This window comes from Acomys minous (assembly GCF_964271855.1).
Source record: "Acomys minous genome assembly, chromosome: 8".
Taxonomy (NCBI): Eukaryota; Metazoa; Chordata; class Mammalia; order Rodentia; family Muridae; genus Acomys; species Acomys minous.
This window is the reverse complement of record NC_140489.1, coordinates 36,291,097-36,303,960: the sequence shown is the minus strand read 5'-3', so window position 1 is coordinate 36,303,960 and position 12,864 is coordinate 36,291,097. Positions and strand designations below refer to the sequence as shown.

General features: G+C 47.1%; 1 protein-coding gene across 2 annotated transcripts in view; it reads left to right on the top strand.

Annotated features, from left to right (window-relative positions):
• The window catches only part of SMOC1 (SPARC related modular calcium binding 1), a 153,476-nt gene that overhangs the window by 74,202 nt on the left and 66,410 nt on the right, over positions 1–12,864 (top strand). For both annotated transcript variants that reach the window (XM_084792291.1, XM_084792290.1), the window contains exons 2-3: positions 4,008–4,173; positions 5,245–5,357. In XM_084792291.1, the coding sequence (XP_084648417.1) occupies positions 4,008–4,173; positions 5,245–5,357 (279 nt within the window). The remainder of the gene's footprint in view (positions 1–4,007; positions 4,174–5,244; positions 5,358–12,864) is intronic.

The window sequence follows — 12,864 nt, the reverse complement described above, 5'->3', positions numbered from 1 at the left end:
CTGTCATGAAAATTGGCAGCCTGTCAAATCTGAGAGTTTGTTGGGGTGGTCTCTCTGGGCGGAAGCTGCAGCAGGGTTTGTACTCTGCTCTGCTGGAGACCGAAAGGCAGGGGCCAGACTATGTGCATTTCAGATGGAAGGGCTTATTGGTTCAGCCTTGATTTTTGTCTGCCCTCATCCTCGCCATGGCTGAGGCAGCTTTTCCAATAGGCAGGGTGACTTGTTTATATGTCTGTCAAATGTCTGTCCCATTTTGCAAATGTGAACCCAGCCCAAAATGTTTGAAATTACCTAGTCCCCAGGGAGATAGGGTGGGAGAGACATTCCCAGATGCACAATTGCTCTAGCCCCCTTTGTTTGGTTTCTATATTACGCAATCAGATTTAACCCCATTTTTATTTTGCTTTTTTTTGTCTCTTGGTTAGGAAGGCGTTTTTTAAAATAAAAATGTAATTTTTATTCTTAAGGGAAATGGCTGAGTGTTTGAGTCATTGGGGGAGAATAATTGACCCTGCTGCCATCACCAAAAATTCCTGCCAATCATGGTTACTTCAGTTTTTTTGAGTTTCATCTGTGTGCTCCAAGCACTGACTGGTCATAAACATGACTTGCTTCAATGATTTTCATCCTGTACCTGCTGTGACCTGCAGGATGGGAGAAAACAAAACAAAACAGAACAAAACAAACTACCTTCATCTTTCCACTTGGACTGTGACAAACTCCAGGGACACGATGGCTCTTGACCCATAAACAATGGACCGATTTGCTGCCCATTTTCAGAACGTAGAGATTATTCTCAAGATTCCTCTTTGTAGGCAGGCATGGTGGCACACGCCTTTAATTCCCAGCACTGGGGAGGCAGAGGCAGGTGGATCGCTGTGAGTTCAAGGCCAGCCTGGTCTACAAAGCAAGTCCAGGACAGCCAGTGCCACACAGAGAGACCCTGTCTCGAAAAACATAAAAGAAAAAAATCTCTCTTTGCTTTAAGAAGTCACTTAGGACTCCAGTGCATCTTAGCCTTGCTCTAGAAAAAGCTCAGTTGAGGTTGGATATGGCAGTGTATGCTTAGGAGGCTAAGGCAGGGAGAATGCAAGGGCGAGGCCAGACTGGGTGACACAAGTAAGACTCTGTCTCAGAAACACAGACAAAAACTCAGTTAAGGGACCATCCTCCTTCTCCTGGGTTATTCGCCTTACGCATAGCAGGGCTGTTGCATATGGTAGCCACTATCCACACATGGCCATCTGAAATTAAACACAACTAAACATTTAGTCTCTTGGTTGCATTGACTACACATCACGTGTGTTTTATGGCACATGCGTTGGACAGCATGGATACAGAACATCCCAGGGTCAGGAAAAGTTCTCTGGGACTGTGTGGTTCTGCAGTATTGTAAGCTTCTAGGACCACACCCCCTCTTAGTCTCTCTGCTCTCATGCTGTGTGCTAACTGCCTGCCTGGCATCTTACTCTACAGTGGAAGCTCACCATGGGTGGAGTCTGTGTTCAGTGTCCATAACCCCCCAACCGCACCCCCACCCCGCCTTCCTGGCTACAGAGAGGATGGGCCAATGGGAGGATAACCTCACTCTGAATATTCGTGGATGCAGGGTGATCTCTTCTTTGAGGGCAGAATTGCACTATTAAAGCTCCATTTAGTGGAGCTCAGCAGCCTGTGTTTTGAGAACAATCATGAATACACCTAGTTCCCCAAACACACAAAAACGAGGGTCTACAGTGGATGGAAGATGGTCTTTAGCAAACTGCCCTGTGCAGTCTCTGAGATTTTTATAGCACCTTAGGGGGCAGTAAATTTGAGACAGGCATCTTGTGGGCACCCTGCTGACACCAAGGCTACCTCCGGGGCCTGCAGAAGGTGGGGTTCTGAGGCTCTGTACCCTGTTTGTCTGCACACAGAGTGCTCCCCTTGTTGTCAGGCTGGTCCCTGGCACCGTCACCCTGAGTCTCTTTTGGCTCAGAACAAGTCATTTCCAAACTGAATTTATGGCCTGTAGCTCAGTGCCACGGTGACGCCTGTTGCCCTCCTCTTCGGTGAGTGGCAGAGCAGGCAAGGTAACCCCTGCTGATTTAAAAAGAAACTTTGTGTCTCCTTTGGTGAGTGCTCTTAAAAAGAAAACCTGCACTGTTTAAATTTCAAAGATGAGCAAAAACTTAGGTGGTGTTGGCTAATCTGAATCTTCGCAGTGACACAAGGTGGGGCATGTTAGTACCTCCACTGGGGAGGACCAGGGTAAAAAAAAAAAGGGCCAGAAAACATAGGCAACTTCCCTCAGACTCAATAGTGTCTGTGTGGGTGCTGGGATCTAGCCCGTGGTCTGGCTCCATGCTTCCAACTTCCAGGCCACTCTGTTGCTCATGCCACAGACCAATACAGTAACCCCAACCCCCTCATCCCCTGCAAAAACAGCTCAAAGTCAGAAGCTAAGAGCCTCAGATGAGATAGCCCTGCTCCTAAGGGCCTTCTGTTCTGAGGTGACATCGGGACAAGGAGCTCTGGGCCACCTCTGGCCCCTGTATTGCCAGGGGATCCAGGAATCCTCTGTGGTGATGGCTAGGCCTATTGTTACACAACTCAGTTCTGAGGTAATTCCCATGTGAGAAGCGCCACTAATGGCTACATTGCTTCCACAAATAGTCGAGCGTTGTGCTAGGACCTGGGACGTGTTTACACGCAGAACAGATTAAATCCTTCTTGAAGCTCCAAGTTTGGGACCCCAGTGTCAATCAAGTCCCACGAATAAATTCATCATCTCAGGCCATCAAGAGCTGTAGAGGAGGCATGAGTTGTGAGAGATCCTGACGGAGACTGTCCTTACCTGTGAGACCTGGAGGAACCTCCTAAGGGGAAAAAAAAAGGTGGGAGCCCAAACCCAGAACAGGGTGAGGGCAGACAGAGGAGAGGCACTTCAAATGGAGCTGGCTAGATGGGCAGAGAGGCCATGCAACCAGTGGTCAGCAAGGGGCACAGAAATGCCATCACGGAGGGGTCACATACCGCTAGCCTGGAACACCCTTGATCTGTCCAGTTGGACACCTCTCAAGGGTTTTAATGAGGGATCCGGTGCTCAGGCTGGGGAGCTGAGGTGGACCTGGAGGTGTCTGAGAATTCCGATCCTAAAGAGGTCCGTTTGCCTCCGCGTTTCCCAAGCCGATTACTATCCCTGCTCGTTTTGAAAACAGGAAATAATTTTCTCACAGAAATCCACTTAGCTGGTACTCCGCTAGAGAGAGAGCCGTGGGCAGAATGGAAGGACCGTCGACTTTGGGGTTCAAGGCTATTATTTAATAGTAGATAACACTTTTCCACACAGGAATTAGAGACTGAGTTCTGCATCTAAGAAACTCTAAGTAGTGGTTGCAGCAGCCACCCATAGGGCCGAGAGAGTGAAGGTCTTACAGGTCAAAGCTTTGATTTATTTTGCAGAGGTTTAGGCTGTGAGGAGAGCCCAGGACTCTTAGCTGTGTGACATTGGTCCAGTCACAGCTTCCGGGGCTGCCATTTCCTTATCTACAAAGTCAGGGGTTCTGTTTCACCGGGTGGCTGTGAAGACTGACAGGAACCTGCAAGTGTCTCACTTGGTACATCCCGTTGTGGCCAGTGACTAGGCCCTCACCATCCTTAGGAAGCCTTCCTTGGTTAGACTTGACATCTGTTTGGCTCCTTCATCTCTAGGGTTTTTGTTTGTTTGTCTATTTTTGTTTTTCCAAGACAGAGTTTGTGTAACAAACCCTGGCTGCCCTGGACTTGCTTTGTAAACTAGGCTAGCCTTGGACTCACAGAGATCTCCGCCTCTGCCTCTGCCTCTTCCTCTTCTGGGATTAAAGGCGTGCACCACTACACCCGGCCTCATCTCTAGGGTTTTATAATTTAAGAGTTATTTGACATTTACTTTCTAAGCACAAGCCAATACTCTAAGCCATGGGTTTCTCCCTGTATTTCTTGCAAAAATAACCTCAGTGCCATTTTTTTTCTTTCTCCCAATGTAGTTTCTAATAAGTGACCGTGACCCTCAGTGCAACCTCCACTGCTCCAGGACTCAACCCAAACCTGTCTGTGCATCTGATGGCAGGACCTATGAATCCATGTGTGAGTACCAGAGAGCCAAGTGCAGAGACCCAGGCCTGGGCGTGGTCCATCGAGGTAGATGCAAAGGTGAGTGACTTGCACTCGGGCCAGCAGAGGCTGGCTCCCACACTGTGAAAGCATCACTTGACTTGCATGCCTTTGTTGGCTCTTCTGTCTCTCTTGGTCTTGTTCTTCCATCGGGGTGTGAGGGAAGAAAAAGTGCCGACGAGCACTTCCCTGACTTTCGGACACGACCACCAGTGAGGAGCTAGGGCCTCCCTGGCCAGCTTCTTGTTTGTGGATTTGTTTCAAAATGGAGACGCGGCGCATTACTGCTGGCCCGGGAATAGGAATTCCAAATTGTTGGGTCACAGAAGTGTTTCGTTTATCTGCTTTAAAACAGGAAAAGAATTTGAGATAACATTTAAAAAACTGGGAGATTCAACAATGATAACAAATCTGCCCTTTTGTTTCTCTCTTCCAAAGTTGGCAGGTTTGGTACTCTCAGGTGCAAAACAACCCATGGCTGGAGCCGAGGGGCTTGCTTTCTTCTCAGACGCAATCTGTTGCTCTCCCAAGTCCTGTTGATAGTTGAGCTTGTGGCCCCCACTTGCCATCCTAGGAAACACAGAAGGCTGGCAGGTTGCCCCAGACATTTGCTTTTCTCAAGAAAGCGCCATCATTGCTATAAAGCCCTGGCTGGCCTGGTGCTTTCTATGGTGCCTAGCCTGGGCTATAGGCTTTTCATCAAGAGCCTTCCTGGCACTGGTATTAAAGGTGTGTACCATCACACTCCTCTTGAACTTCCTGGATTTATTAGTTTTAGAAAAACTTGGGAAAAAGAGTGGAAATGGAACCTTCCCCTCCTCATTGTGTGAGCAAAGGGGCATCTTGGAGGGAAAAAAAAAAGAAAAAAGAAAAGCGGAGCCTGGCCTCTTCCCTCCTTTTCTTAGTGTGGCATTCAGAGGAGGGTGAGCTTGAGCAGCCACCCGTGGGCACAGGCACAATGCTCTTACGGCTGGACAAACTGGTGGCATGCTGCCCTGCCCCCAGGTGGAGGGTTTTTCTCAGTGTTCCTGCCACAGGGCAGCCATTTTGGGCCCTGGCTTCTGTGTGGAATCCAAGTGAAACATACAATGTATTCCTCTCGCTGTTTAGATGCTGGCCAGAGTAAGTGTCGCCTGGAGAGGGCTCAGGCCTTGGAACAGGCCAAGAAGCCTCAGGAGGCTGTGTTTGTCCCAGAGTGTGGTGAAGACGGCTCCTTCACACAGGTGAGGCCTCACAGGGCTTTCTCAGGGGGTTGGTTTGCTGGGCCGAGGCAGAAGGGAGGTGTTCAGAGAGCACTAGGGTCACTTGGCACCTTCACCTCCTGGGAAATGGCTGGGTGAGTGGCTCTCCAATGTCCCTCTACATCGCCTTTCCCCTTCTGGGCCCTCCATGTCGCTCCTTGCCAACTGGCAGTGGGCCCTGACAAGATGCATGGGTGTCTGAGCCAGGAAACTGGCATGGCTGGGTCCCCGTCCTCCCTGTTGCCTGTCTCTTTTGAGGGCCAGACTTGCGTTTTTCTCTTCTGTCAAATGTGGGCTGATTATTTTCTCTTAGCCCTGCCAGTTTCCACGGGCAACCTCAGTGTTCCCTCCAGTGCGTATTTGCTACCCCTCTGCAACCCCTTGCTGTGTACCTCTTTGAATGAAGCGGTTGCCCTCCTCGGACTGTGTGTGCGCATGCGCCCATGTGCGCGCGCAAACTAAGATTTTTTAAATACCCTCTCGGCAGTCCCACTGCTCCTGGCTGTTGCTTTTTGTAAAAGCAGGGTAGGATACATCAGCACTGGCCGGCTTCCTGAAGCATTGCATCAGTGGGGCAGCAGGGTGCCTCTTCAGGAAGCTTCTAGGCTGCTCCCTAGGGCCAGGAAAGTGAGAGGCTTCTGTGAGTCAGGACACACGGCACATGTGTGAAGGTGCTGTTGTGATGGGTGTAAGGAGAGTGGTGTAGTGTAGTGTAGGACACAGTAATCTTAGCTTGTTTGGGGACTGTCCCTGTGCCTCGCCCCCACCTGGAGGACCCTCCTATCTAGCAGAACAACATTTAGGGGGAATCTACACTTTCAGAGATGGAAGCGACAGCTTCAGGATTTTAAGAGCTTCTCTAATTCTGGATCAGGGAACGCAGGGTGGCCGTCAGTCAGAGGTTTCTTCTCCGTGAGGTCTGGGTGGTTATTGATCTCAGACCAATACCGTCTTGGGTAGTAACATAGAGGGGTGATTTTAATTTGATTTTTTTTTCTTTTTTGTTTGTTTTTTTGAGTCAGGGTTTCTTTATGTTGTCCTGGCTGTCCTGGAACTCTCTCTGTAGACGAGGTTGGCCTCAAACTCACAGAGATCCTCCTGCCTCTACCCCCTGAGTGTGTGCCTCTACCGCCCAGCAACTTCCATATTTTAAGTGCTTCTCAGTTGACTCAAGCATATAACCAGCCGGAGAGCACAGGGATAAAGCAACCTTGGCCATCAGCCCTGGCTGAGGTTCTTGTTTGGCCTTCCCATTTAAAGCTCTGCACGGCCATGGATGGTGGTGCCGTTATCCCTATTTATGGAGGATGCGCGTACCATCATGGCTCGGAGTGGGGAGCTGGGCTGAAGCCCAGAGCACTCCGAAGGTGCCTGTGTTCTGCTGCTTTCTGAACTGGCAGATTTAAAGGAAGCTCTGAGGTGTTCACTAGGAAGATGCATCCTAGAGCTGTGGCTGGTACACTATGTCTGGTTGGGGCTGACAGCCTGGGCTTGAGGCCAACTCACACAGACAAGTCACCAGCTTCTCAGGGCGCTTATCTGAAAAAGAAATAGAGACAATTATCTTCGTGGTTGTTATGTTGTACATATGTGATAAATTATTATGACGTCACAGGCATTATATATTGTTCTTATGTTACGCATGACATATTACTATTATTAGTGGTTATTATTTCACTTCCTTCGGAAGCCTGTGATGAGGACTCAATGAGCTAACACATGTGAAACCCTTGGGACATATGGACGCCATGTAAGCATTTATCAGCGTCATCATCGTAATTCCCGTCTTCACTGTGGGTCTCCAATTTAGATCTTCTCAAGACCTTATGGATGGCATTTCTTAAGAGTGGGGGGAGGGCGCCCCAATGCCTTTGCTTGAAACTTCCCAAGCATGAAGATCCAGGAGCCCTCCCTCCAACAGTTTTTAAGGGATGTGGTGATCCTTGTCTGTATTTGAAGGCGTGTGTGAGCATCCGTACCCTTAGAGGGGAAACCAGACCTTCCCGAGGTTTGTTTGGGGCTGAGAGCTGCAGGAGAAAGGCCACGGGGAGGAGGGCAGAGCTGAAGGCAGCCGTCTTCTCCCTTCTGCAGGCTCGTGGAGCCCTGTGTGTGTTGCTTCTGAGAGTGGTTGACCTCTGCCCTCCTGATTCTGAAGTGTTTGCCTTCTCGTGACAGACAGCCCCTGGCCAGCTTTTGTTCTCGCCCGACCAGGTGGTGTTTGCTAAAGGAGAGGAACTTCCAGATTAGTCCAGGCTGACATGCTAACTGAGGGCGCCCTGAGTGCAGCCTGTCAGGCAATCCTTGCTTGTGTGACAGGCTAAGCAGTGCCATGTGTCCACGGTTCAGGCTTGGCTCAGCCTGGTGGGCAGCTCGGCAGCCAGTCAGCAGAGCATCTCAGCTCAAGGGATTGCATGGAAGCACACCCCCAGCCCCTAAAGATGCTGCAGTAACTTCACAAAAAGCGAGACTGCCACTCTGAGTGTGTGATTCAGTCATTTGGACGAGCGGCCAGAGAGCTGTGAGACAACGCCTGCCTCCTTCCCCATGGCCCATCATTACTCAGACAGCTCTTTTTTTTTTTTTACCCCCCTAAGACCAAAGCCCAGAGACAAGCTACATTGCTCTAATATTCCTTAGAATATCGACATGTGTGCATCTTGGAGTTAGTAGCATGTCTTAGTCCTGGGAATTACTACAGATGTCCTTCTCCTGAAGAACAAGGGGGGAGTGACATGACTCTGTGGGGACTGGCTTTATCTGGCGTGAGGCACAGCTGGAGGCCACATGACTGAATTAGCTTTAATGAGACTCACGTGGGGACTCTGTGGCTTCTTCTTCCTTTGTTTTTTTCCCCCCTTGTGTCTTTCCTTACTCTACCCAACCTCAATTCACACAGGGATGGCTCTTCTTTACTTACAGCAGAGATTGTTGCCTGGACATCACTGTTTGAACACTCAATACTTAGGACAGTCCCAGACCATTAAATCAAATTATGTGGCTTGCATCCAGACATGGGTATTTTTTGGGTGTATGTGTTTGTTGGGCAGGTACACATGTGTGTATGTGTGGTTATACATGTGTTGGTGTGCATGTGTGTATGCAGACACATGTGTGCACAGTTGTGCATATGTGTGTGTGTGTGTGTGCTGGCCAGAAGAAGCTTTGGGTGCTGTTCTTTTGGAAGTGAAACCTTGTTTCTTTGAGGCAGAGTCTCTCACTGGCCTAGAACTCACCAATTAGGTTAGCCTGACTGGCCAGTGAGCCTGGCATCTGGCTGTCTCTCTGCCCCTCTAACCCTGGGATCACACAGGTATGCCACTATGTCCAGCCTTTTACCTGGGCTCTGGGGTCTAACTTGGGACTTCATGCTTGCAAAGTTGAAGCGATTTATTGAACCATCTCACACATGATGATTTTTAAGTCTTCTCACCCCCCAGGGGTGATGTCAGTATTTGTTTAAAAAGTTCAAACCTATTTTGGAAGGGTTTTGTCTCTCTGTTTTTAAAAATACATTGTTGAGATGTGGGGTTCAGCTCTTTGGGGACCTGGAGTGAAGTCAGGTGCTCCAGGCTTTGCCCTTGGCTATGGGGTTGTCTATTTATTCTCTGGATACTGGAGACATAATTCCCAATATCTGGCCTACCAAGGTCCCTGCCAAGTGTTTGTCATCTGCCCAAGCTGTTTAGCTGAAATCTCAGCTGGGGTGACCTGGAGTTGAGTCGCCACTGCCACCGTCAGGAAGTGCTGGCAAGAGCTTGTCAAGCCTGTGCATCACTGAATGACAGTGATGTCATTGTTGAGCATGCTGGGGCCAGCCAGAGTTTTATACTCAGTCCTCATTGTAACCATTTCTAGGTAGTTATTAGTCCCTTTGTATAAAGAAAAGTGGGGTTTCAGAGGAGGTGAAGAGCAATTTGAGGTCACTGAGCTGGAAGGGGTTTTTTTAACGCAAGCTGATTACCTTCAGGGCTCGTGATGTTTTTGTGCAGAACTGGCCTGATGCATATGTATTTCATTTTCACCGCCATTGTTATCCCAGAATTCCCTCTCTTGTTGCCCAATCAATCAAATGCACATTTAAAAAAAACCTCTTTGATTATGGAAAAATTTAAAAAGTACAAAAGAGTAAGCATAATAGTATAATGAACTCCATGTACTTGCCACCACTTTCAACAATGATTGACACGTGGCCAATTCTGTTTCATCTTCGCCCCGTTTTCGTCTCCCATCCCAAACTGAGTTTCTTCAAAGCAAATCCCCAGACACAATATCTTTTCATCCCGGGCAGGCCGGCATTTTGAGCTCCACTATGTTCTGGGCTATGAGCTGGTGGTTGCTGTGAGGGATTAAAAATGTGACCCCTGCCTTACGCAGACAAGATAGGGAGACACATGACATAGCAACTGTATAAAGATTGGACATTCATATTTCAAAAGCCCACTAACGAGTCAATTGACTAGAGCTCAGGATGCCTCTTGTCAACAAGAAAACAGACACAAATTAAAATTTTTGATAATAAATACCGTAAGCTGAAAGCATTCTATATACATTAGCTTTAGTGACAAAGAGCTGACCTTGTATGCAGGTATCTCTAACAATTTGGAAGGGGAAAAAACCTAGTGAAATGTGGTCAAGAGATACTAACAGGGAGGGCCTAAGTTATATGATGTTAGCTGTGAGCGAGGCTGGGGAATGTAACGTGGTGACAGGCCATCTGCACCACACACCAGGTCCTGGGTTTGGTCCCTGCTACCACCAAAGGAAAAATGGTGGAACTAGCCAATAAGTGAATATGAATGATGTAATCTTCTTTATTCATTAAACTGTATAAATAAAAGTTCTGATGGAGCGGTGGGGGAGAGGGCTTCAGTGAGTCAAGCACTTGCCTTGAGAGTGTGAGGACCTGAGTTTGCTCCCAAGAATCCATATAGAAAGATGGGTATGGAGTGCGCTTGTAGTCTCCAGCCCTGGGGAGGTGGAGCAGGAAGGATCCTTAAGACTCCCTGGCTGGTCAGCCCAACCAACTCAGCAAGATTCTGGCCAACAAAGGACCCGGCCTCAAAAAACAAGGCAGAAAGCATCTGTCTTAGATAGGGCCACTATCGCTGTGATAAAACACCATGACCAAAGCAACTTGAGGACAAAGGGCTTATTGGCTTACATGTCCACATCACTGTTTATCAGTGAAAGAAGTCAGGGCAGGGTGTCAAGCAGGGCAGGAACCCGGAGGCAGAAGCTGATGCAGAAACTATGAAGGGGTGCTGCTTACTGGTTTGTTCCTCATGACCTGCTCATCTGCTTTCTTACAGAACCTGGGACCACCATCCTGGGGAGGCACCACTCACAATGGGCTGGGACTTCCACCATCAACAACTAATTAAGAAAATGCCACACAGGCTTATGGAGGGAGATTTTCAACTGAGGCTCTCTTCTCTCAAATGACTCTAGCTTGTGTTAAGTTGATATAAAACTATCCGGTGCAGCATCTGAGGAACACACACACACACACACACACACACACACACACACACACACACACACACACACAAAATGGTGGATCATTTTGCTTGTCAAACTTGTAACAATAGGAGAAGATGCCAGTATTCAGGCTTGAACGGGGGAGGGAAATGCTTTACCCCTGAGCTGCTATTGGGAAAGTCAGTTGGCACCTGTTTTGTAACGGGTTACTTTTGCAATAGGGGTCAAAAGTCTTGAATGGGTTCACATTTGGAGCTTGCAATTTCACTTCTAGGATTTTTTTCTCCAAGCAAATTCCTTTTTTTGTTTGTTTTTTGAGACAGGTTTCTCTGTGTAGCCTTGGCTGTCCTAGACTCGCTTTGTAGACAAGGCTGGCCTTGAACTCACAGCGATCTGCCTGCCTCTGCCTCCCAGTGCTGGGATTAAAGGCGTACACCACCATGCCTGGTTCCAAGGAAATACTTTTATTCCTTTTAATTTTCTCCCAAGGAAATAATTTTAAATGTGTGAAAATGTTTAGTGACAAAAGAATTCCAATTCTGTAATAGTAAAAACAAAAAAACAAAAAAACAAAAAACAACTGACCTAAATATTTAATAATAGAGAATTGCCTAAACAAATTATGGCAGGGTACATTGTGCAGCCACTAAAATATGTGTGGTAGAGACTTACTTTACATATGTGTATGTGCATGGCTGATAGGATTTAACATAAAGAAACATTTTAATTCTCTTCTAAAAAATAGCTTTTTAAGAAAACTTAACACACTCTGAAAACCCTATGATATAGAATATATAGGACAGGAAGATGAAATGATAAAATGAGAGATCTCATCCTAATATAGGAACTGTTATGTCTGTGACCCTCTAGATCTTTAGGGCAAAGTAGTTCGATGTTGTTTTATAACATTTCTTTAATTAAACTGTGGGCTTACTTTTAATTAAGTTTCATATGGCTTGCCTCTCTTAAACAATTGCTACATTTTATTTCTTTGTATAAAGGAATGAATCTTGCAAACTGGGAATAAGATTTTTTGGAAGGCATATCCTAGGCCAAAAGAAGGTGTAATCTATTTTCTCCCAAGCCATGAGATTTGACCTGTTTTACAGTATTTGGCATGAATTCCCTTCTGTAGAAGTAGACCTCAAATCTAATCAGAAAGCAAGTGGTTACCCTCTGACCCTTCACGCCACTATTGCACCAGTGGGCACGTCTTGCCTGGCAGGCTGACACTGTAGCATGCAGGGCTCACTATAGGGTAAGTCTGCTGATGGCTTTTCTCCCCAGCAGACTGCCTGTTATCAGCTTGCAGCACTATGAAAGCTAGCCAACAACAGGGAAGAAGTTTCCAGGTCAGTTCCAGCTTGATTCCTCTGTGTTCTGCAACCAAAAATTACAGCAAGAGTAGTTATTTATTATTATTTAGGAAAAAGTACAACAATACATGTTCTTTTTAAAACATTTTCTTTGTATTGTGGGCTTATTTTTTTTAGCTGTTACATATAGATTTACCTGTTTCAAAAAAAAATTTGATACATTTTATTCTATCGTAGAAAGGAATGTGTCACAAAGCCTGGGAAGCTGGGAACCAAATTTTTAGAAGGTCTATTTATCTAGTTCTGAGGAAGAAACGAGGGACTCTGAGGTTTCCGTGACCAGTAAATCACAGAGAAGTATCCCATGAACGGCACTGAGGGTTTCATTAAAAAACTCACGTTTTCAGAGAGAAAGCACTGGGCAGGGTATCTTAGTTCAACCTCCTAATATACATAACATGGGCTTACAAAGCAGTGGGTTTCCAGAACGCTCCTGTATACATCTTAGTTTTGGTTAACCCACCCTACTACCCCTCACTTCCCCTACTCTTACTCCTACACCTGTCCCTGCCTAAGCTGTTAACTCCCAGTGTTTCCCCTCCAACTGCTTTAAAAAATATTTGTGTTCTATGTCCATTAATGTTTTGCCTGCGTGTGTAAGTGTGCGTGCCTGGTGCACCCAGAAGCCAAAAGAG